This window comes from Leptinotarsa decemlineata, unplaced genomic scaffold (genome assembly GCF_025532065.1).
Source record: "Leptinotarsa decemlineata unplaced genomic scaffold, Ldec_3_MD MMD2_tig00026299_RagTag_RagTag, whole genome shotgun sequence".
Classification (NCBI taxonomy): Eukaryota; Metazoa; Arthropoda; class Insecta; order Coleoptera; family Chrysomelidae; genus Leptinotarsa; species Leptinotarsa decemlineata.
This window is the reverse complement of record NW_027412676.1, coordinates 5,140,431-5,164,973: the sequence shown is the minus strand read 5'-3', so window position 1 is coordinate 5,164,973 and position 24,543 is coordinate 5,140,431. Positions and strand designations below refer to the sequence as shown.

General features: G+C 36.4%; 1 protein-coding gene across 2 annotated transcripts in view; it reads left to right on the top strand.

The window, feature by feature from the left end:
- Dscam4 (Down syndrome cell adhesion molecule 4) overlaps nt 1–24,543 on the top strand; it is a 585,723-nt gene that overhangs the window by 537,886 nt on the left and 23,294 nt on the right. For both annotated transcript variants that reach the window (XM_074180747.1, XM_074180746.1), the window contains exons 16-19: nt 6,786–7,048; nt 10,049–10,259; nt 10,786–10,941; nt 23,067–23,311. In XM_074180747.1, coding sequence (XP_074036848.1) covers nt 6,786–7,048; nt 10,049–10,259; nt 10,786–10,941; nt 23,067–23,311 — 875 coding nt within the window. The remainder of the gene's footprint in view (nt 1–6,785; nt 7,049–10,048; nt 10,260–10,785; nt 10,942–23,066; nt 23,312–24,543) is intronic.

Genomic DNA, 24,543 nt, shown 5'->3' with positions numbered 1-24,543 from the left:
ATAATTCTTCTAGATTTTGTGAAAAATTGGTGACACCACTTCTCATATATTCTTTGAGATGCTGATCACTTAATATTGATCGGTGTGTTTGAATTGCCGTTAGTTACTATGTTAGTAACTGCCATTGTCTGATGTGAAAACAGACATGGCTAAATATAAATTGAAAAAAAAATAATCAACAATTTTTAGATAATTCATTTTGCAATAGTTATAAAAAATCATAATTAACAAATTGCTAAATTTTCATCAGTTTTTATCGCAGGATCGTATGAAGTATATATATCAAAAGAGCTCCACGAAGTTTAAAATTTATAGGCCAATTATTCATACCTTTTATCCCATTATTTATGCCAACGGAGATTGGGAAAAAAATTTGCTAGTTAACAATTGAATAATTTTTCGAAAAATTATGATAAAACTTATTTTTCTACAGGATTCGATTCATTCAAGTGTTAAGAAGATACCAGATTTTTTTCAAATTTTTAAAATGACATTTTATGTTATAAAAAAATTATTCCTTTTGATAAACTCTCTTTAGCGGCAGCGCGCGCATGCCGTAACAGCCGCGCGAAACCCTATTTCCAACGTCAAATCAAAATTATAAATAATGGAGTCAGAGTTTTGAGATTCGAAAATTTTTTATCGGAAATTGCCTCCTCTTTTACGAGCGTTTTTCAAAATAGCTTAAATATTAATATTTTTTGAGTTATTAACGAAAAACTAAATACCATTTTTTTAAATCTTATTTTGTTAATAACAATTGCAATTTTTTACCTGCACCAAAATCCTTCAAAACCGTTTTTTAGAGGTGATTCCGAATCGAATGAGCTATCGCTTATATTTTCAGGACCTGTATCTCTATTTTTCATGTTTTTGAACTTGTTGATTAGACTAATACCACTGATGATGTTTACCACAGCAGCAGTTGACCTATTCCATATTTTGAATCTTCTTTGGCATTTACCGGAGTGGTTTGAAAATGTTAATTTGAGAAGAAAAAATGCAAGATATACTGGAGAGTTTTCATTCTCAAAATGTTGAGATAGAAATCTTCCTATCGACTCTCCTCGAAAGGAAGACTCAACAGATCATCTCTGGTCTGGATTTCTGGCTTTACTGGCCTGGAAGGCAATGAGTCTGCTGACTCTTTTGCAAAGGAGGGTGCCGCAAGCAGCTTCATCGGACCAGAATCATCGCTTTAGGCTTTGCCAAACAAAGATTGAACACCTGCATGGCAAGAAGATTTATGAACTTCCGGCAGAATCTTTCAGGATTGGCTCACTCCAACTTCGAAGCTTGATACCAAGCAGTTGTTGGACTACAGTAGGGATGAACTTCGATGTCTAACAGGCCTTCTTACAGGTCACTGTCATTTCAATCATCATATGCAGAGACTCGTACTGTTGGAAGACAGTGTGTGTCGCAGAGCCGTACTCTGACCTTCTCACCTGAAAGACCATTCACCATACAAGCTAATCGACTTCGTTAAGGAGCTGAGTTTGGTCGAGTATGAATCGGTGTGAGCCACAATGAATCCTTGCGGGTTGCAGTGGAAGGTCGAATAGACCCCTTCTCTTTGGACCTAACTCACACAACCTTGTCTTTCATATTTGTTCTCATTAATTAATTCAAAAAGACATTCTGAAATACACAGAATAATACTATTTTTTTAATAGCAGGAAAATGAAAAAGGGAGCTTGACTCGGGTACATTCATCTAAAGACACAAATAATCCTTCAAAGATCCGCATGTGGCTCGCGAGCCGCAGGTTGGCCCCACTGGCATATACCATTGATGACGTTTACGGCAGCAGCAGACGACTTATTCCATATTTTGAATCTTCTTTGGCATTTACCGAAAAGGTTTCAGAATGTTTATTTGAGAAGGAAAAAGTGCAAGAAACACTGGTTGGTTTATATTTTCGAAACGTTGAGATAGAAATCTTTCTATCGACCCTCCTCGATAGGAAGACTTAACAGATTGTCTCTGGTCTGGATTCTTGGCTATACTGGCCTGGAAAGCAATGAGGCTGCTGACTTCCTTCCAAAGAAGGGTGCTGCAAGCAACTTCTAGGGACCAGAACCTGTCATTGGCATCGCTTTAGGCTTTGCCAAACAAAGATGGAACACCTGGATAGCAAGAAGATTTATGGACTTCTGACAGAATCTTTTATGATTGGCTCACTCCAAGGCGTTTATTCACCCTTCGAAGCTTGATACCAAACAGTTATTATTGGACTACAGTAGGGATGAACTACACGATGTCTAACAGGCCTTCTCACAGGTCACTGTCATTTGAATCATCATATGCAGAGACTTGGACTGTCGGAAGACAGTATGTGTCGCAGAGCCGTACTCTAACCATCTCACCTGAAAGACCATTCTGGTTTTATTTGGTCGAGTATGAATAGGTGTGAGCGACCGAAACCGAAACCAAAAACGAATTGCGGCAACAGTTTCAGTTTCGGCCGAAACCGAAACTTCCTTACAAGGATTGTGTTTTGAGGGAAAAATGAAGAAAACGTTATAACAATCAGTGAGTCTTAAATTTTTATTTTTAAATCACAACGTTATACAGTCTTCGACATTTTTACTTATTGATAATCAACATAACAAACCCTTATTTAAAGAAAAATATTAATTGCACCTTGAAAATACTTAAAATAGGTGAGGTGTTTGAGTAGGTGTAGATCCTTCTTTAGAATATTATTGATGGTTTTTCAAAAATATTGAACATAAAATTACTTATTTGAGTTGTTACCTATTATCACAAGCGGTACTTGTGATAATAGATGCAGCCGAAACTGCATTCGGGAACTCCCGAATGCAGTCTCGGCAGGTTTGCCGCCGAAACCGAAACTAAACCGAAACCAGTTTTTTTGCCGAAATTCGACCGAAACCGAAACTGAACTTTCGGTCGGACACTAAAAATAGCCCAAAAATGAAAAAGGGAACTCGACTCGGGTACATTTATCTAGAGCAGTGGTCGCCAACCTCTTCAATGTGTTGAGCTACTTTGTTAATTTTAGAATAAACAGCGAGCTACCCACACGGAAGCCACGTAACGCAACGTAAATGAAATAATCCACAGTTAATTTATCATTATATGTATTTATTTTACTATTTAACTGGTAATACATAATACATAGGTACTAATATCAAACTAATAACAAAATAACTAATATTACTAGTACGTACCTGTTTATAGCTACCTATGAACAGGTACGTACAGGTACGAACAGGTATAGCTACCTATCAAACGAAACTGTTTGAAAAATAAACACGAACTTTTATCCAGCCACAACGGCATGTCACGTATGATTTAAAAATAGTTAATAATAACAACAAAAAAGTAACGCACTATCATGAACATAAACATTGAAAAATAAAAAACACGTTCAATGAGAAGGCTGACACTCAGGCTTATCGATAATTTTTTTAATGTTTGCAGTATAATTTGATGAAGCCATTCGAATACAATTATCCAAATGTTCATCTGTAAGCCGATTGCGATATTTGTTCTTAATAAACTTCATATTAGAAAAAGAAGATTCACACAAATAGGTTGAACTGAATAATGCTTTCACTTTCAAGGCAACACGGCATGGAACTGAATATATATTTGTCTTTACTTACAATAGGCCAGATACATTCAGTACTTGAGACTAACGATTTTAAGGCTAAATCATTTTGAAACTCAATGACTTCCATTTCTGTTGCAGCAATGTCTTCGCCAAAGTTCTGCATAACACAAGTTGCACACTGTTGGATATCAGTTTATATAAAGGGTGAAACAACAAACTGCGCTACCAAAGCCATTTCATTGAAATCCTTAAAACGATTTTTGAAGTTATTCTTCAGGGTAGAAATTATTTCTACATGATATTTGTTGTCATAGGGTTCTAATGGATTTTGAGATATTTTTTCCGAAAGAATAGGAAAATGCTTGGCATCGCTGTTAATAAGGTTTTGTTCCCAAAACTCCAGCTTTTTGATGAATGCTTTTATATCAGAAACAATTTCCGCTAATTCTTTGTCGCTCCCCTGAAGCTGCAAATTAAGTTCGTTTAATTTCTCTGTAATGTCCACGAGAAAACCAAAATCTCTAAGCCAGATTGAATTTTCTAGTTCCGGAGTCGGTTCACCGCGTTGTTTTAAAAATTGAACTATGCCAGATAGGACATCATTAAAACGTTTCAGCACCCGTCCTCTACCTAACTATCGGACTTCAGAGTGAAGCAGTAGGTCCCCGTATTGACAGTCAACTTCATCGGCCACGGTTCTAAATAATCTTCTTTGTAACGCTTGAGCTCTAATCTTGTTCACAATTTTTACCACCAGTTGTTACCACGTTGTTTAGTTTCAGGAAATTTCCTCATAATGTTTGCTGATGGATGATGCAGTGGTAACAGAGAAATTGCGGAAAAGTTTCATCTTTACGATATAACGCCACCAGACCCTTATCACAACCCACCATAGCTGGAGCGCCATCGGTTGTCAAGCCTACCATTTTCGATATTGGAATTTTCTCGGAAGAAATGATATTTTTCAAATGAGAAAACAAGTCATGTCCAGTAGTGTGTCCTTTCAGTGGAATGAACTTCAAAAGATCTTCATTAATCGTAAAATCACTAAAAACCATCCTGACGAACACGGCCATCTGGGCAGTGTCAACGACATCTGTTGATTCATCCAGTTGAAGTGAAAAATAAACACAGTTATCTGAGTCAATTCTTAACTGTAAAAAAATATCATTGCTCATTACTTCTACACGTCTCATCACTGTATTAGCAGAAAGTTGTATAGATTTTATAGCTGAAACTATCTCGTTTTCATTTCTAAAGTTGGCAAATAACGAATCAGCAGTTTCTAAAAACGCCTGTTTTATCATTTCCCCGTCTTCATAAGGTTTCTTTTTTTGTGCAATTATCTGGGACACACGGTACGATGCTTCAGTTGCAGCCTTATTTTTGTCGACTGTTCTTAAAAATATTGATTGTTGTCCAATTAACTGCTTTTTTAACTGTTTCAGTTTCTCCTTTCTGGCGGCAGAATGTAGTGGGAACGATTTTTCAAAATTAGAATGTATAGTTTTATGATGTCTCTCAATATTTCCTTTTTTAGCAACGGAGACCGAAGTATTACATAACAAACACACATTTTCATCTTTAACTTCTGTAAAAAAGTATTGTTCTTCCCATTCCGAATGGAAGTGGTACGTCTTCACCTTCTTACAACTGCTTGCCATAATATCATTTTTGTTATTCTCTACTAACCCAACCGCTGGACGTTGGTTACGCATTCAGTTTTAAACTAAGCGCAATGTCGCCGCGCCGTGCGTATTTATCCCATTCAAAGCAATCCAGATCGTTCTCGAACACTAACGCGCTGGTCCGGCTGGTCGGTTCTAGAAGATTCTAGCTTGATGGTGTCAGCGGCAGATCGCTCACCGCAATGTTGCCGCTGTTTATGTTTAATATTATGACAATTAGATTTTTTGTGGAATTTTCGGAAGCTTCTCTGATTTTTGCAGTTTGTATTTTTTAAATTAAAATCGTTGTGAGAGCTACCAGAATTGCCTCCGCGATCTACCGGTAACTCGCGATCGACAGGTTGGCGACCACTGACCTAGAGTCACAAATAATCCTTCAAAGAGCCACATGTGGCTCGCGAGCCGCAGGTCGGTCCCCCCTGGCATACACCATTAATGATGTTTACCGCAGCAGCAGACGACTTATTGAGAGAAAATGAGAGTTGAGTTGAATGAGAATTTGAGGAAGAAAAATTCAAGATATACTGCATGTTTTTCTTCTCAAAACGTTGAGATAAAAATCTAAAAAATTCTTAGCTCTATTTTCAGTAACCATGATGATTGAATACAAGCTACTAGTAAACAGCATATTTTGTTGGTTGAGAATATATTGTAGGTATATTACAGAACATAATGTTAACATGAACCTAATATACCTCAACATAACATCACCCTCGATGACAGAAGTGTTCTTAACAATATTTTTTAGAAACTCATGCTGAAAAAAAAAAGTGAAAAAATTCATAATCCAATTGTGTTGACGAGAATCATCTCATAATTCCTTATACAAATTCAAGATCAATCAGAAATGAAACAGATGACTTGGAATTCATAACCAGATAGATTTTCATTAAACTTTGATTGTTTTCATAATCTGACACATTTCACGTTTCTTGAGATTCTTAAAATTTTCTATCGATATATTGAGCTTTCACTTTTAAAACTATCACGTTCACTTAACGAATTTTGTAGTCCATGAAATATTCTCGTTAATTTTACTTTTTTTTTGAAAATTCATGTCTCTATACCTTATTTCTATCTGACGAATTATAGAATGAGCAATTCAATGATTAAATTCAAAGTTTCAAAACATCTTCAATAGAAAATAGTTTTTGCTTCCAAAATTGATTCAATCGGATCTACAAAATTGTTACATTGAATTTCATATAGATTGTCATGAACTCAATGTAACCAACTTTGATAATTTTATTTCCTGAATGTTTTAAATCGATGTCCATATGAGATGATGAGATATCATTTTTTTGAATAAATCATACGTAACTATGAGCATCCTATAGGAATTAACTGAAAATTCGCTCTTTCTACACCTGTAAGAAGTTTTTCATAACAATTTTTGTTTAGAATGTAGAAGATATAAATTCCCAGAAAAGTCACTAAGAAAATCTGCAATATAATTAGCCGATGGCTCACGAAACACTACAACATAATTCTTCAATCAATTTTTCATTTAACAGTTCCCGGTGGAGCCCCTGTGGATATACGTGCAGAACCGAAAAGTTCTACCGAATTAGTGGTTACTTGGGAACCACCTGCAAGAGAAACCTGGAATGGAAATTTGCTCGGATATCATGTAGGATATCATGAATTTTCTGGTGATGATACCAATACTGTACCGTACAATTACGTATTCAAAAGTGTAGAAGTTAGACCACATTATGGGGGTGAAGCAACGCTACAGGGATTATCAAAATTTACTACCTATGCCATAATCGTGCAAGTGAGTAATCTGTGTTGCGTAGAATGTACTGGTTGTTAGAAGAATATTATTAAATATACAGAGACAGTTTTATCAAAATCTCATTCAAATTGGGAAAGAAAGTAAAAATAGTGGACAACATAAGTAGGATTTGTCAACTAACACAAGTACAAAAAATTATTATCATCCCCAAAAATAATCCAATTCATTTCGTATTCCAGTGGAATAGTAGTGAATTGAAGTAATTAAATTCAAGATACCTGAGAGTAATTCTTCAAAATGGATATGAATCAATTGCCCAGGGGTATATTGGAATGTAATTAACAACGTTTCTTGATGAATTTTAAAGATGTGAACTCCCTTTGTTTAAAAAGAAGTGAAATTTATATTTCGCTGATGTTTCCCACTGCCGCTAATTCTGAAATTTCTCATTATTTATTTCCTGGTGCCAATCAAAAACTTGAAACTACACATAACAAATTCAAGGGTTGACCTGTTTTGTCATTCAAGCAAATTAATGTATTTTTCCTGATGTATCCTAAGGTGTCGTTAGAGGTATACCCATATTTGAAAAATGTAGACATAGTAATACCGAAATATGTTTTTCTATATCATTACATATTTTTGTAAAATGGTAGAGATCAATATCCTACGTTTGTTACGTGTTCGGTAATAGAATGTCCTTAAACGCTCTATTGCCTACTATTTAACTGTTGTTGTTGCTTTTTTACCTGAGTTCTTCTTCTTCTTGATTAACCTCTTCTCCCCGTGAAAAAAGCAACAACAACAGTTAAATAGTAGGCAATAAAGCGTTTAAGGACATTCTACTACCGAACACATAACAAACACCATTTTACCAGGATAGTAAGGATCGGTTCGAGTAGGGTGAACCGACTTCCGAACACGTATCAGCACACCTAGATAATGACAAATGACATTTTGTCGAAACGTTGGTGAGATAAAAGATAATATCACATACACGGGTCAAATACCCGGAAACCAGTTCAACATAGTCCTATCCGTGAGAACTTTAGATTTAACAATGTCATACCTTCACGGGGAGAACAGGTCAATTGAGAAGAAGAAGAACTCAGGTGAAAAAGCAACAACAACAGTTGACCGGCCTAGGCAGTTCACAAATTCAACTGATTCTTTCTTTTGAATCCACAAGAACCGACTAAAATTCTCTAAATTATGTTATTTTTTGTAATAGTACAATGCCTATGTGGATGAATTTTTTCTATGTTTGACAAATATATTTAAATTTTTCTTATTAGTCGGTGAGCTATGCTTGAAGACTGGCAGTAAACAAATCTAAAGAAATGAACTTTGAATGTTCAAGCCAGTCTCGAATATACCTACACAGTAGGTTGAATGGACTGACGCCCATCAGAAAACAACTACTCCCCTGGCTAATACCACGAAGGGCATGGTATTAGCCAGGTGGTATTAGTCAGTGCAGGAATCTTCACAGCATATGCAGGAAATTTTCATAGTATTCTGATAGGCGTCAATCCATTCAACCTACTGTGAAGGTATATTCGAGACTGGCTTGAACGTTTAAAGTTAATTTCTTTAGACATATTTAAATGATGCCAAAATATTGTAAAAAATATTCCGTAAATATGTAGGTAGAAAAACAATTTTTATGTATTACAAATGACTCTAATATTTACCAAAATTTGCGGAAAATAATTAACGAATACTAAACAATCGAAACTTTTTTCTGCTACCATGCTTGACTGATCTAAAGCATTCGATTGTGTAACACATGATTATCTCCTGAATAAATTATATTTTTATGGAATCAGAGGTGAAGCTCTTGAGCTCTTCTCCTCTTATTTGAGTCGGAGACAGCAAAGAGTTGTTTTACCCTCGGGCGAAAAATCAGAATTATTGCCTTTAGATATCGGAGTTCCTCAAGGGTCTGTCCTAGGACCAATATTTTTCATTGTTTTTTAAACGATCTACCAAAATACTTGAACGCAGATGCAGCTATTTTATATGCGGATGACACGACCATTCTGAATGTAGCCCAAGAGGTCGAGGAATTAACTGTAAAAAAATCTGAAACAGTAGCGAGGGCCACCAATTGGTTTACAGCAAACAATTTCAAACTAAATACTGAAAAAACAAACGAGTTACTAATAGGAAAATCTGATCAACAAAATAGCGTGAAATTATTAGGCATCCATATTGACACTAACTTGAATTGAAAAAACATATTGAGCAATTAGCAGCAAAATTGAATAAAGTAGTTTATCAAATCAGAAAACTTACAGAATTCACCACTTTTGACACGACACTAACATACTACTACAGTAACTTCTATTCGGTCTTTTCTTACGGCCTTTTAATTTGGGGTAACTCTTCAGATAGTGAGAGAATATTCAAATTGCAGAAAAAAGTCATACGAATGATAGCTCAAGCTGGTTCCAAGGACCACTGCAGACCATTATTTAAAAAATTAAATATATCAACTCTACCATCAGTTTTTATATTACAATGCGTGATGTACATTAAAGAAAATGAGAATTCACTATCTCTAAATTCATCATATCAATACTACAACACCAGAAATAAAAATTTATTGAGTATTCCCTAACATAGAATGGAAAGAACTCAGCAGCCAACAAATTATACTGCTCTGAAACTTTTCAATAAATTACCAAATGGACTAAAAAATGCTCAGATAAAAAGATTTAAAGCTGCAGTTATGGAAATTTTACTGTTAAATGCTTTCTACAATCTCGACGAATTTTTTGACTTCTCTTTTGATGAAATACAACCATAATCCACTGAAATTGTTAATAATTTTGTTGAAAGTTTCTCAGATACTGTAAATGTCATGTACTGTTTGTCACTAAACTATATGTCGTTTACTTTTTCTATGTTTTACACTGAATCTACGTTCTATACATATACTTATACCTCTGTTATGACAACCTTAAATGTACTTTATACATACTTGGGCTAATAAATTATGATTATGATAATGATTATCTCTGTAATATTCTTCAGGCATACAACAGCAGAGGCTCTGGTCCCGCAAGTGAACCTGTGACTTCCAGAACTCTGGAGGACTCTCCAACACTGCCACCTGAGAACGTACAATGCTCTGTTCTCAATGCTCAAAGTTTACACATATCATGGGAACCCCCACTAGTGGAGGGCCAAAATGGAATCATTCAGGGTTATAAAGTTACCTATCATTCAGTTGGTGAATGGTTTGGTGAGTATATTTCAAAGTAGAATTCAGATGTCTTGAAAACTTCTTATTCCAATTATTTTTCTGTAATATTGTAGTTGTTATTGAATTTTAATGATACAACATCAATAGCTCAAACAACAAAAACAAAACTAAATCATAAAACTATACTCATACAAAATTTCAAAACTACTATCAATGGCTTCATTCAGAAATTATCTGATTTGAATCTACAATTCTTTTCTCGATGGTAAAATCTTGGCCTGCATGGAGTACTATCATGTTGGACAGCTAGTAGAGAACGTTATATGAAAATTATGATCACGCTTGACCATAATTAATTTCCTTCGCCGTTTACCATTCAAATAAGTGACTTTTTCCCAGACCGACTTTATTCTCAGTTTTGATTGGGATCGCACGTTGAAAGGTGAGACCGTCATCTTACCTTAACTCGCACAAATCTTTTAACAACTTCTGAAGGTTCCTCGTTGGGTTGACGGTGAAACTAATTTCAACATAAAAATTGTTTTTAACCTATCTTTTTTTTCAGACAACGAAGACCAACAAACTAAAATTGTTAGTCAACTACGCACAACGATTTCGGGTTTGCGAAAGTATACGAATTACAGCCTGACAGTTTTATCATACACATCTAGTGGTGACGGAGTGAGATCAGCCCCAGTATTCTGCCAAACTGAAGAAGATGGTAAATATATATTTGATTTCTGTAGTCAATGTTTGACTTCGTTATTTACTCTCATGGGATAACCATTCACAACAGTTTGCATACAAAGATTGAATCATATACTTCCTTGACCAATTTCAAATATAATCTGAAAAGAAATATTTGAAACAACTGAATTTTTAATTAATTTCTTTATTTTTTGGCTTTCCACTCCTCCATCTTCATGATTGTGGGGAACCCCGAAAGCAAGGAAGAAGACAATGAAATTCGAAATAAAATCTTTACAAAGATGTGTAGGTCATACATAAAAGTTACTTCCATATACAAACTGGAAGATAAAACCCTGCCAAAACAACTACTTTCATATGAACATTGAATTACACGAAAGAAAAAATTCTTTCGATACAACTGCTTCCATATGAACATTGAGTTATACGAAAATCACTTTTTCCTATTCAGTTTGTACTCCAAATATTTTTATGGGATTAAATCAGATACGAGGATGGCCTCAAAAATTTTCCGACGTCAACATGAAGATAGCAGTATGCGTAAATAGAAGCTAGTGAATTTTGTTGTTCATCTGTTGTTAGTTACTCACCAAAGTTTGAGCCATTTTGGATGCGCAGTTGTTAAAAAACAGTCGTTTGAGTAAGTTGATGTGATTGTTTTAATGAAAATGGACAAAATCTAGTATCGAGCTGTCATTCAATATTCGTTCAAACGAATCCATAAGAGCTTGGGAGACGGCGAACGTGGACGTCTAAAAACTGCAACTACCGAAAGATACACTGCCAAAGTTCATCAAATGGTACTAGACGACCGCCGAATTGAAGTGAAAGAGAAAGCAGAGGTTATGTCCTATTGGCGCAGTTGTAACCTTTTATTTTTCATCAAAAGGGAAACTTGCACGAAGCTCTCAGTCAGAAAGCTTCTTTGGGTCGTGAGTAGGAGGAAACTAAAAAATTTTATGTTGAATCGGGCGCCACCGGATTTAAAACAGTAGTATTTCGGAATTATGCCAACCACGGAAAACAAAATTCATATTATATGACGTGACAAAAAAATTATCCAGTGATTACATAAAATATTCCACGTTTTTCAAACGTCTCTGTTGAAAAACGAAAACAAAGTTAAAATAAAATGTCATTTAATAATTCGAGCATTCAAATAATCAAATGTTTAGGAGAATCCAAGTTAGATATGATCAACATTAATATTATATAACTCGCCTTTGCATAGTACTATGTTCAGCGTAACAAGTGTGAGTCTTATAATGACTCGCTGTAAAAAAATAAGATTGATTCTTCTTGATTTTTCATTATCAGTTACGTAGGAGAAAATAATAATATCATCTAATTATCGGCAATCAAATGAAAAAAATAATGAATCAGGAAATATCGAAAATCTGGCCTTAATTTCCTACGATGGATGATGGTGCTTGGAGTTCTTGGTAATGTCCTAAAGAGATGAAGACAACTTATAGCACTGCTCTTATCTAAAAAATTGTTCCACTGTTACTTGAATGTAGAGTAGAGGAGTTCTCAGGAAATGTAGGACTCTGATTCTGCCAATCCAATACCAATACTTCGGATTCGGCTGACTAAGGTGATTCGGATATAGGAGTCGATCAAACTTATTTTATAACAAATTCCGAAGTCGGAAGCTTTTCTCAGGTGGATGAGTTTGTACTCTCCAAAAGAAACCCTACGAGAGAATTATGAATAAATTTTCACGTGATTGGAAAATAGGCCAATTCCCCTTTTTTTTTAAAGCAAATGAGATTATAAAAAAACTTTGGACTAAAAAAAACTTACCCCAGTAAAGGAAGGTTTCTATTCCAAATAGGTATAAAACCTACTATTAAATGATCTACAAAGTGCAAAGGCAATAGCCATACAGCATAACAAATCCAATCAAGAAATAATGCATAAACGCAATTTGCAGAGAGAGGCAAAGCCACTTATCATGTTACATCACCTTGGTAACTATCCACAATATTCAAAAATATTTTCAGAAGACAGAAATGGAGTTTGGGATTCGGAAGACTGAAGTTGTGTGCCATCTAATAGAGACAAGTAGAACTTGGAATGTTTTAGGTATAGACAACATTATAAATGATAAATATTAGGTTCAAATTCATTGTTGGCTGGTGGCACCTATCAGTAAAGAGCATCACTAGGACAGTACGAAATGAATTGATCGTGATCGAATATGACATGTTTACAGGGAATTTCATAAAATAGTACGCGTTATACTCTGAACAAAAAAAACTTTACACAGTTAATGCGCAATAAATTCGAGTTTTGGCGCCGATTGATTACTTGGATACACTATTATGCGTCCGAAACAAAAATACAGTCCAAACAGTGGACTGCATAAAAGCAATCACCTCCAAAAGAAGAAAAAACTGTTTTTTTGTCTGGAAAAATTATGGCGACTGTTTTTTGGAATAGTCATGGAGTTATTTCAGCCGATTATTTTCGAAAAGAAAAAACCATCACAGGAGCATACCACGCGTCACTACTTGACAAATTGTAGGCACAACTTGTGGAATAACAGCCAATACATTTGCAGAAAAAGAAAATCCTGTTCCACCAAGACAACGGATTGTCTCACACCTCAGCGGTTGCCATAGCGAAAATCTACGAATTACGGTTTGAATTGCTTGACCATCAGCCTCACTCACCAGATCTAGCCTCAAGCAACTTCTTTTTGTTCCCTCACCTATACATTGCGCTCGGAAGACAGAGATGTTCCTCAACTGTACACCGTTGTTTAGAGAATTCCAAGATCTTTCAAACAATGTGCGACTCGCCCCCAGTTCCCTATTAAAATTCCATGGGTTGAAGCTCCGGAGTTGAAGTGTCGCCACTGTAAATGGGGAAAAAACTGTCCCCCTTCCAATAAAAGTCGACATGTCTGAGCGTTTTTTAGAATTTGCAAGATTAGTACCTCCATGTCAAGTTTTTCGATGGCCACTCTGTATGGATGAGTTTCATTATAAAATTTTACTTACATGAAACACTATCATCCTCAATATTTGGAGTACAGACTCACTAGAAAAAGAAGTAGGAAGCCAGAAAGTTTTTTTTTTCAAAAAACTAATCTTTCCTGAAAAAATTACCCTTTTTGATTCGAAGCTGGGATTGAATAAAATGAACGTATGCATATCTTTGCGTAGTTTCATCGTTACATGGGTGGATTTGTCTCTGGCGTGACATGAAGTCGTAATACAGTGCTTTCCAACAAAAACTTGACACCCCCTGTAAGTCAGAAACGGACGTGTGATCAAAAATTTCAAAGAACACGTGAATTGTCATTTCTAGGAGGACTAATTGTGATATAGAAATAATTCCCGAAACTTCACCCTCCTGCGGTCAGCAACTACCCCACCTATTTTTTTCAATGGCATAAGGGGTCGAATGATACATTATTTGAAAGGTCTTTTGCCCCTCTAATAATTCTGTGATGTTTTCCGAAACTCGTTCATTCATTATTGAGAAATTAAATGTTGAACGTTTTATTCAAGAAAAAACAGAAAATTTGCTGTCGCTCATTTTATTGAAGAAATCAACAAAAGTAATATCAATGGCAACATAATCAACAGATAAAGTGTTCAAAATGACCTCCAGGTAGTTCCATACAATAATGCAGTCTACTTTCGAAAGCGTTCCTTACATTATTGAAGATGTCCGGAACATTTCTCTGTCGCAGCTCTTCTCTTTAACGTATTGATGGCTCACGTTGTGGTCTGAATGATTCGTATCATAAATTCTTGCAACAGCTTTAGCACATTCATTATTTCGATAATAGGTTGCATCAATTTATATTCTTTCTCTATTAGAATAAACCATGTTGGAACACAGTGAACAAGGATGACTGAATTATAATCGTGAAAAAGTGACACTGGCCAACTTACTACTTTTTGTTCTGCGACAACTAGATTCAACAAAAACTACCAGTGAAGAAAAAACTAGCAGTGGCGTCCATTTGAAAACGTTTACTACTAATTTAATAAATTATACAAACCTTAGAAGATCTGCGGCAGAGAATTGTTCGGGAAAGCCGATTTCTGACTCCGGACATCTTCAATGATGTAAGGACTGCTTTCGAAAGTACCTAGACCATATTATTGTATGGAAATAGATGGAGCGACAGCGAATTTTCGGGTTTTTCTTAAATAAAACGTTCAAACGAATGAACCAATTTCGAAAAAAAAACAGAAGTAATAGAGGGACAAAGGACCTTTCAAATGGTGTATCACTCAACCCCTCATGCTATTGGAAAAAATAGAGGGGGTAGATGCTGACTGCAGGGCGTTGAAGTTTCGGGTATTATTTCCATATCAGAATTAGAATCTCTATAAATAAAAATTGACGTGTTTTTTGATATTTTCGATCACAAACCCGTTTCTCACTTACAGGTGGGTCATGTTTTCGTTGAAACGCCCTATATAATGAATGGAATGAATGGTTGATCTTGTGATATTATCCAGAAAGGTTCTGATGAGGTAATGAAACATCGAGTGTTCCATGTAAGTAAATTCTTTCATATATTATATTATGCAGCGTTCCTATGAATGATATCTGATTCAATTCTATAACTAATGGTAGGAGTGCAAACTGAATATGAAAACGTGATTTTCGTATTATATTTCAATATTCGTACAAAAGTAGTTGTTTTCAAAATCAAAATCAAAATCAAAATGTTCTTTATTAACTATTCTCCATACAATTTTAAGGTATTTTTTTGTGGTGTTTATAAAATATATACAATAAAAAATATATATACAAATATACAAAATGTACACAAGGGTTTCCCCAATGGAGTGGGACAGTGGGAAGGATTGGGATGGGTAGTGAATGGGGTAGAGGGAGTGGCAGGAAAAGACCCCGATACATTTGCGCTCTCAAGAATTCCGCACGGAAGAGAAAAGCGCCTCCACACAGTAGTCCCCCGATGGGACAGTGGGAGACGCCCCCGCTGGTGCTGGCGGTTGGCTCTCCACTTAAAAATGCCTTATATCAGCCTCATCTATAGTTTTCCGCTTCCTGCCGAGGCTTACGCGGAAGTTATCATTCTGTCGCGTTTCGGTACTTCTCAGAGAATCATTCGTCTGTTTGTTGGTAGCAGTTGTCGATATCTCCCTGGAAAAAGTTCATTAAAAAACCAGGTAAGAGTATTTCTGCTATCACGTCATCATGTGTGCGTGAATACTCTTATCCAATTTTTCCATGAACTCAAAATCAAAATCAAAATCAAAATCAAAATGTTCTTTATTAACTATTCTCCATACAATTTTAAGGTATTTTTTTTGTGGTGTTTATAAAATATATACAATAAAAAATATATATACAAATATACAAAATGTACACAAGGGTTTCCCCAATGGAGTGGGACAGTGGGAAGGATTGGGATGGGTAGTGAATGGGGTAGAGGGAGTGGCAGGAAAAGACCCCGATACATTTGCGCTCTCAAGAATTCCGCACGGAAGAGAAAAGCGCCTCCACACAGTCCCCCGATGGGACAGTGGGAGACGCCCCCGCTGGTGTTGGCGGTTGGCTCTCCACTCAAAAACGCCTTATATCAGCCTCATCTATAGTTTTCCGCTTCCTGCCGAGGCTTACGCGGAAGTTGTCATTCTGTCGCGTTTCGGTACTTCTCAGAGAATCATTCGTCTGTTTGTTGGTAGCAGTTGTCGATATCCCCCTGGAAAAAGTTCATTAAAAAACCAGGTAAGAGTATTTCTGCTATCACGTCATCATGTGTGCGTGAATACTCTTATCCATTTTTTCCATGAACTAAGCGCGATCGCATTCGCGCCGTTCACGGTATATCTCCAGTTCTTCATAGACTAGCCCGTGCTTACGGCGCTGTCCATGATAGCTTCTAACTGCCGTGACGTCCCTCGTCAGCGGGCTCTTCGGTAGAAAGAACTTGAAGAATTTCTGAGGCAATCTCCTGATATGGTCGGTGACTGACTCCACTTCTGCCAGATCTAACAGATTGTTCAATGAAATGTATCTGTCACTGTTAGTGCAAATACGGAGCACCTTATTCTGCATTCTCTCGAGTCTCATTAAAGGGGACTTCTTGAGACTGCAGAACACAGGACTCGCGTACAACATAGCCGGCCTAATTATTTGTTTATAAATAAGCAACTTGTTGTCAACACTGAGCTTAGAGTTCCGTGCAATGAGCGGATACGTGCGTTTTATCGCCGCACCTGCTCGTTGGATCGCCATATTCAAGTGTTCCTGGAAGTTCAGGCGCTTGTCCAGGATCACTCCCAGATATCTCGCACTCTTCTGCTCGTCAATGCACTTATCCTTAACTCGCAACTTCTTGAAGATTTTCACATTCGTGAATTTCCTCATGAAGCTTACGAGTTCAGTTTTATCGGGATTCATTTCGATTTTATTTTGTTCGAAATACGGCACGACTAGCCTATCGAGGTGGATCTGAAGCTGCTGCTTCGACACCTCGCTCGAGAAAGAGTGCGCGTAAATCGCGGTGTCATCCGCGAAAATACCCACCTTCGTCCTCGAGAACATAGGGAAGTCATGCGTATATAATGAATATAAGTGCGGTGACAAACAGGACCCCTGCGAGACACCTGCTTTGATTGAATAATTTGCAGATGTGGTTTGGTCCACTCTTACACGAAAAGTTCGGTTGCTCAAGTAGGATTCTAGAATCCTAATCACGAATAAAGGCATGCCTGCCGACCACATTTTGGCGACAAACCCCTCTATCCAAACTTTATCGAATGCTTTCTTGACATCTAACAGGACCATAACTGTATTCTTCCCCTGGTTGAAGGACTCCCTCACCCCGTGAACAACCCGGACCAGTTGCGATGTCGTATTCCGACCTCGCCGGAACCCGAATTGCTCCTCGGGGATGAGTTTCATCCTATCTTCCAGGCGGAGAAGTCTGCTTAGGATGATTTTATCAATAACCTTCGCGACCGAACTGAGAAGCGAGATCGGTCTGTAGCTATCAATACGTGTTTTGATTTTTCCTGGTTTCGGAACGGGCACTACCACCGCATGTTTCAGACAATCTGGGTAATGCTGGTGCTTGATTATTGCGTTCACAATATGCACCAGTTGTACGATACCCTTTCGCGGTAGGTTGCGGAGCAGAACTGCATCAATTCCATCAATGCCTGGGGCTTTGTTTTTCCCCAGGCGCTTGATGTTCAAAATGATTTCTTCTACGTCTTTATCAATGTTTGCTCCGGTATAATTGGAGCCGGCCTATTTCTGACTTCATTTGCCAGTCTGGTTTTATTGGTGTGTTCTTCACAGACATCCGGTTCAACTCGGTGCACGCTGGAAAAATATTCCCCGAACAACTGAGCCTTTTGATGGTCCGTCACCGCGTACACTTGCCCGCTTTCTATGGTAGGAGTAGCCTCAGACCGATTGCTCAGTTTTTTGGCCATCCTCCAAAGTAGTTGTTTTGAAAATATTTTTTCTCTCGTGTAACTCAATGTTCATGTGAGAGTTGTTGTTTCGAGACGTCTTTTTCTTCCGTTTGTATCTGAAAATAGCTCCTATGAGTGTTCTACACATTTTTTTTAAACAGTTAATTTTGAACGTATTGCTTTCTTCTTTTCTCTACAAGTTTTCCATGTTCCCATATTCATATGAAGAAGGAGAACTAGAAAGCCAAAAAGCTTTTCTTCCATTGAACTGACGTCCCAAAAAATGTACTTCTTTCCATTCAAATATTTGTTTGTTAATGATGTTGATAGTGTTTATGTACAATTATTTGTTTATTGTTCATTATTGTCCCTCTATAAACATTTTTTCTCAGGATCAATAACCATTAATTGATATCTTCGAGAAAGATAAAACTTCTTTCTTCTGAAATGCAATACTAGCATGACTGTTATAGAAATCAATTGTAGGTAATCATAGTAAACAAAGTGAATCGTTCCGATATTCAAGCAGAGTATAATATCTCTTCACTCAAAACACAACGTCGAAGAAACCAATATGATTTGTAAGAACACTGATGGAAATAAAAACATTGAATAATACGAGTTTTCAGAATTAATTTCAACTGTAATAGACAAGCAGATTCTAGATCAAAACAAGAATTCCAATTGTTAACCAATTTTAACTTTCATTGTCAAATTATATGGTAACTTATACAGTGTCATCTCCAAAGTATGCACCATATGGGAAACTTATTTATTAAGGATTTTTCGACAAAAAGTTATTCTTGATAAAAGTTTGTGCATTGCCTAAAACTAAACATGCACCAACAAAATACAGTAATACACACGTAATACACGAAAAGCCTTCAAATATTTGATTTTGAAATAACAGTAAAGTACCCTTATTTTGGGTAATCTCGGGAAATGTTATTTGGAAAAGTTGTTGAGCATTGAAAAATACATTCAGATTTGAAGTGATGGCCATCTGAGTGGAATTTTATTTTTTTACCCATTTAAATGGGGACTACGAAAAAATTTTTGCTAAAATGATAAATAGACAGCACCCTGTATACGACGGTTCATTTTAAAAGCCTGTAATATTACGAATTACACAACTATGGTGTTACTGTATTTTCTTGGTGCATGTTCAGTTTTAGGGAATGCACAAACTTTTATCAAGAATAACTTTTTGTCGAAAAACCCTTAATAAATAAGTTCATGTGCGTACAGAAAAAATTGTTGATTTAGGTTATGTTATCAAAATATCATTATATTTCGAAGAAAGGAAATATAAAGTATTTGGTCTCATGGGCCGTGAACTGATCGTCTCTAAAGGGAGGGTGTACCTGCAAAATTTGCCTACAACTGCAGGGAAGTTTTCAGAGCCAATGAAGTACTCACGACGTCATAAACCAAATCTGGCGATTTCGTTTGAGAAATAATTTATAGATGTGGAACACTTGAGATGTGCTGTGATGCAAACCGCAGAATGATTTTCTGTGGTGTGATTGCTTCTGATTCTTGTGGAATGTCTTGTAACGGTTCATTTATGACATACTGGGACAACCTGTATATACATTTCGATAGTTCAATTTAAATGGCGTGCCGGTGGACAGAAGACAATTGAAGCAACGGTGCAAGGCTTCTGTGAATAAACATCGAGCAGAGAAAAAAGTCGGTACTGTTTGATAAAATAAATTTCACAATTCGTGTACCTATTTAACTTCAAAGGCCCAAAAAGAATCTAAGGTGAATAATTCAAGGTATTACAATTTCTAGTTTTTTGCGGTAGATTTGCAGAAACGATGTTCTCGTCTCGTTTCAGGCCTAAAAAAAGGAAATAGATCAAGGATAATCAGATTCAGATGATAATACCCCGTTAACGTTAAATTCAATCGATTCAACTATGTCGTTGTCCGATTGTCTACCTTGAGAGCCGAAGTCCATTTTATAAGAAATTCGTTTCGAGATACGCCACTAACTAGCATGGTTGAGGACAATTCTCTTAAATAATTTCTGTCTGGTCGTATCTACCAATTCAGGAAGACTCGTGGAATTTCACCCCTTTCGGATGTATAAGTACGTGAAAACCTACTTCTTGAGACAGCATGAGTAACTTCATGTCTTCTCCTTCAATGTCAAGAAGACTATTGAAATAAAGAAGTTATGCGTTTTATTTATTATTGTTACTGAATGATTATCGATCGTTCAAACAATCCCTATCGATTAAAAGTATTGAGTTATAATTATTATGAAATTTTGATGTTCATGTCATGTATTCTCATTTGTTGGCTTCACTAGAAACCAATCTCAGTGTTTTATATGTATTTAGTTTCTTGGTACTTGTTAACTAATTCGATAATATTTATGCTATATTTGAAAGAGTAGCAAACCTCGTTGCAATCTCTCATATATTTATTGATCAATTATATATTTACATATCTGCATTTATTTTGTTTGATTCCCCATTCCTCGTCAATTTATATAAGTATATTTATTGGCTGGCGCCCTCTCAGTTGAGCTTACTGAAAAACATCTTAATTTTTCAATCAGATCTCAAGAATTCGAATCCACACATTTGTTGTGACGTGGATAAAATTGATGTTTTTTTTTAATGAAATTTCTTTTTTCAAGTGAGTACGCCAAAGTCTGTGAAGTGGAAAACCATTTCTTTTCTACATATTTCTAAGCTGGAAAGTAGGATTATATGCTCGTGTGGATCTATATACACTGATATAACTTATCGTATCGTGAAAACTAGACCCACCGAACACAACTGATAAGACACGCTGGCTCCTAAAGTAAAAATTGGTAAACGAATATGCAAGGTGTTTTCAATCAAGCGCTTCCTATATCTTTGAATTCAAATGAAACAAAGTGTGAGTGAGATAATATCGAAATTTGTCATTCATAATGGCATTAAGAACTATTGATGCCATTATGTATGGAATATAACATCGTTCAAATGTCTGCCACACCCTCTCTGGTTGGGGTGCATCCGAAACGTCCAATTCCGTGGCTTATTCGCATCAATCTGTGACTCAAGAAAAATTCTAACGGGGTGGAATCGCACGATCTCGGTGGCCAGTTCACATCACCTCCTCGTGAGATGCCCATGCCCCCAATCGCTCATGCAGAATATCCAATGAAGCATGAGCTGTGTGTCACGTAGCGCTGTCCTGCTAAAACCACATGTCGTTGGTGTCCAGATCATTACATTTAGGCCGAAAGAATTTGGTAATCATTGACCTATAGTCCTCGCCGTTGATAGTGATAGCCTGGCCAACGTCGTTCTCAAAGAAATATGGACCGATGACACCGCCAGCCCAAAATTCACACCAAACAGTGACTTTTTTGGGATGCATTGGACTCTCTTAGATCTCATGTCGATTGTTATCATCTCAAATTCGACAATTTTGTTTGTTCACATAACCGTTCATCCAAAAATGGGCCTCATCGCTGAAGATGATTTTTCAATGAAAATTAGGGTCAGTTGCCAACTGCTCCAGAGCCCATTCAGCGAATACACGTCGTTGTTTATGGTCGTTCGCCTTCAGTTCCTGGGTCAGTTGAATTTTGTACGGGTGCACGACGCAAATTTCCAAGTCGTGGTCTGTAAATGGCCGAGATTTTGTGAGCGATGCGAAATCGACTGTATCAGATTCTGCTGCACACAGCGGTGATGTTTTGGCAGATATAACGTTTTGCCGAATAGTCCTCTCGGTGGGACGATTATGGCGACCGTGAAATGGGCGAAGCGCACGGTACGTTGCCCGAACAGAACACAAGTTTTGATAAAAGAATTTTATCATTTGCACGTGTTGTTGAACGCTATATTCATCCGTGGTGATATGGCAAAATAGACTGAATAAATAACAACTAATTCGACAGATTTAGCTTCAATAAGATGACCGTTATCAATTATCCAAAGTTCGAAAGTCCCTGTTGAAGACTATTTATGTACGCATGTATTTGGATGAAAATCACAACATACAGTATCAGAATACCTACATGTTATGAAACCCTCTGCTTTCCCTCTGCTGCAAGAAGGACAATTTGAATATACAAACCCAAAAATAATTCAGTTGAGGGTAAAGAATTGCTTGAGGTGAACCATTCAAATTTACCATTTTGCCAGTTATAAACAGTTAGAGTTAAAGTTAAAGACGAACAGATCACAGTTTTCAAACCCAGATACTTTGTGTTCTATATATAATGGACGAAAAATTATTATATCATCAACAATAATAGAAAGAAAAAGTTTGTTAGAATTTGGTAATCACATAAAAATGTAATTCATGCTACCTATATTTTCCAACTATGAAACTTCCAGCAGTTTTCATACATGAAATAATAGTAACACGTTGTAATTTAATCAACTATACCTCATAACAGCAGCTATATGATTGTCTACTGGAGTTTCTGTAATAACTGGAAAGTTCATGTCAGTCATCCCTGACTTGATTTCAACTTTCGCAACAAATTATATTATCCGGTAATATAACTCACAAATCACATCGTGTGTATAATTTCATTAACATGACAATTTCATGACTATCATTTGCAAATTTCTTTTCATGTGTTTTTGCCAATGTTATATTTTTTAAACTTGTGGATATTTTCATTCACTTTTATATGATGACCTCTTCCAAGTATGTAACGTCTAATTTCTGATAATAATCATTGATTTTTTTAGTGCCTTCGGCACCCGCTCAAATCAAAGCAGTGTTGAGTGGTCCCAACAAAATATTGGTATCATGGCTGCCACCAAAGTACAGCAACGGTGTTCTCACTGGTTTCACATTCTATATGGGAGTGGTAGAAGATGGTCAAGAGGAAGGAACTCACAAAAGAGCTCTGAATCCCTCGACAGAAATGCACGAGGTTATTAGAACTCAGGAAACCGCCACCCTCCAATTCTGGGTTACTGCATCGACAAGAGTAAGATATATAAACTATATTTCCATATTTGAGTGAGTCATATTTGAACAAAATAGATACAGTAATTTCCAAAATGTTGTAAATGGGGTAATCAAGTTTTGCCTTACTGAAAAGTGAAAAAAGTCTCATTTCAAATCGTAGTGTATTCCCAAACAAGAACTTTAATTATAGCCGATCAATTGGACTCCGAATAGTAATTGTTTGCTCCCTTTTATATTTTCAGGTTGCTCAAGTGAATGCAATATTTTTTTAATTCATAATGTAGTTTGTCACCCTGGCAGGGCGAACTTCGAACTCTGATTATTGCATTTAGCCAGGTGGCGCCCATTACATAATTTTGTTCTGTTCTCAGTCAGATGTACACTCGAATGCCTTCGACTTTAATTTTTGCTCACCAAGACAAACAGCTGCCGGAGCTGCACTTTATTTCCAACTGAGAGGAATAAACGTTGCAATATATAAATTCATTCAAACCGGTGTATATCACATTTCCCTCTGTCAAATGTGTAGTAAATGACTGGACCTAATATTCAATGTATAAAACACTTACCCCTGTCATTTTAGAAAATAATGGTGCCTACATATATAGGCAATAAACTAAACCATAGGCTTTCAAATATAGTGAAAAGTACCTGTGAGCTGCCATAACCAATATCAAGTCAAAAAACAATTTATAATGCTGCGAAAAAAAAATACTGTGAGAAATGACTGTTTGAATTTTTTGTGAAGAACTGCAAGAGAGAGTTGGAAATTTCGTAGTATGAAATAGTATCAAAACCACCTTCAACATTAACTTCCCCGACAAAAATTGATTTCTGTTCGAATTTTGAAAATTCCCCAATACGGTGAATATGCTTGAAAGAAAGCTCTATACCTATTCATTATAAATGAGTATTTTGATTTATTAGAAACATCTTTGAACAATCTTCATCTACAAGACAAGCCGGAACGCGTCTGAAATTTGAATAAAAGGAGTCTCACTTCAAATCTTCGCAAATCTAAGGAAGTGCTAGTGAATGAAGTCTCGTAGAGAATTTTTAATACTCCTAGGTAGATGGATACAAGCATCGTTTTGGTCTATGAGTCAGCAAAGAATCACATGAGTTGGACCAATAAATTGCTCTTCTTTATACCAAAGTATTTAGTCACTATAATGCAGCTAGTAAAAAGAGGTGGATGGAATCAAGTATTTTTTAAAACTATTCTCTGCATACTATTATCTCACGTAAGTG